The sequence below is a fragment of the Cystoisospora suis genome (assembly GCF_002600585.1).
Source record: "Cystoisospora suis strain Wien I chromosome Unknown contig_4305, whole genome shotgun sequence".
Classification (NCBI taxonomy): Eukaryota; Apicomplexa; class Conoidasida; order Eucoccidiorida; family Sarcocystidae; genus Cystoisospora; species Cystoisospora suis.
The window spans coordinates 1029-1252 of NW_027157097.1; the positions used below are offsets into that span (position 1 = coordinate 1029).

At 40.6% G+C, this 224-nt stretch overlaps 1 protein-coding gene across 1 annotated transcript; it reads left to right on the top strand.

The window, feature by feature from the left end:
• Positions 1 to 72: 72 nt before the first annotated feature.
• Positions 73 to 222, top strand: CSUI_007920 (fad-binding monooxygenase; the record flags this gene model as incomplete). Its single annotated transcript, XM_068068063.1, has 1 exon — positions 73 to 222. A coding segment is annotated over one exon (150 nt), but the record flags the coding sequence as incomplete, so codon positions are not given.
• Positions 223 to 224: the final 2 nt, after the last annotated feature.

The following is a 224-nucleotide window of genomic DNA, read 5'->3' on the forward strand; positions in this document are numbered from 1 at the left end:
TTCTTTCTTTCTCACTCTCTTTTCTTGCCCTTTCTTTCCTACTTTTTCTTTCTTTGTTAGGATGTGTATAATCTGGGGTGGAAGCTTGCGAGTGTTTTAAGAGGTGGAGCTCATGTGAAGCTTTTAGAGTCCTATCATAACGAGAGACATCAAATTGCAGTGGATGTACAGACGCAAACCTCGAAGACTTTCAACTTTCTTCTAGGCAAAGAAGGCAAACCATG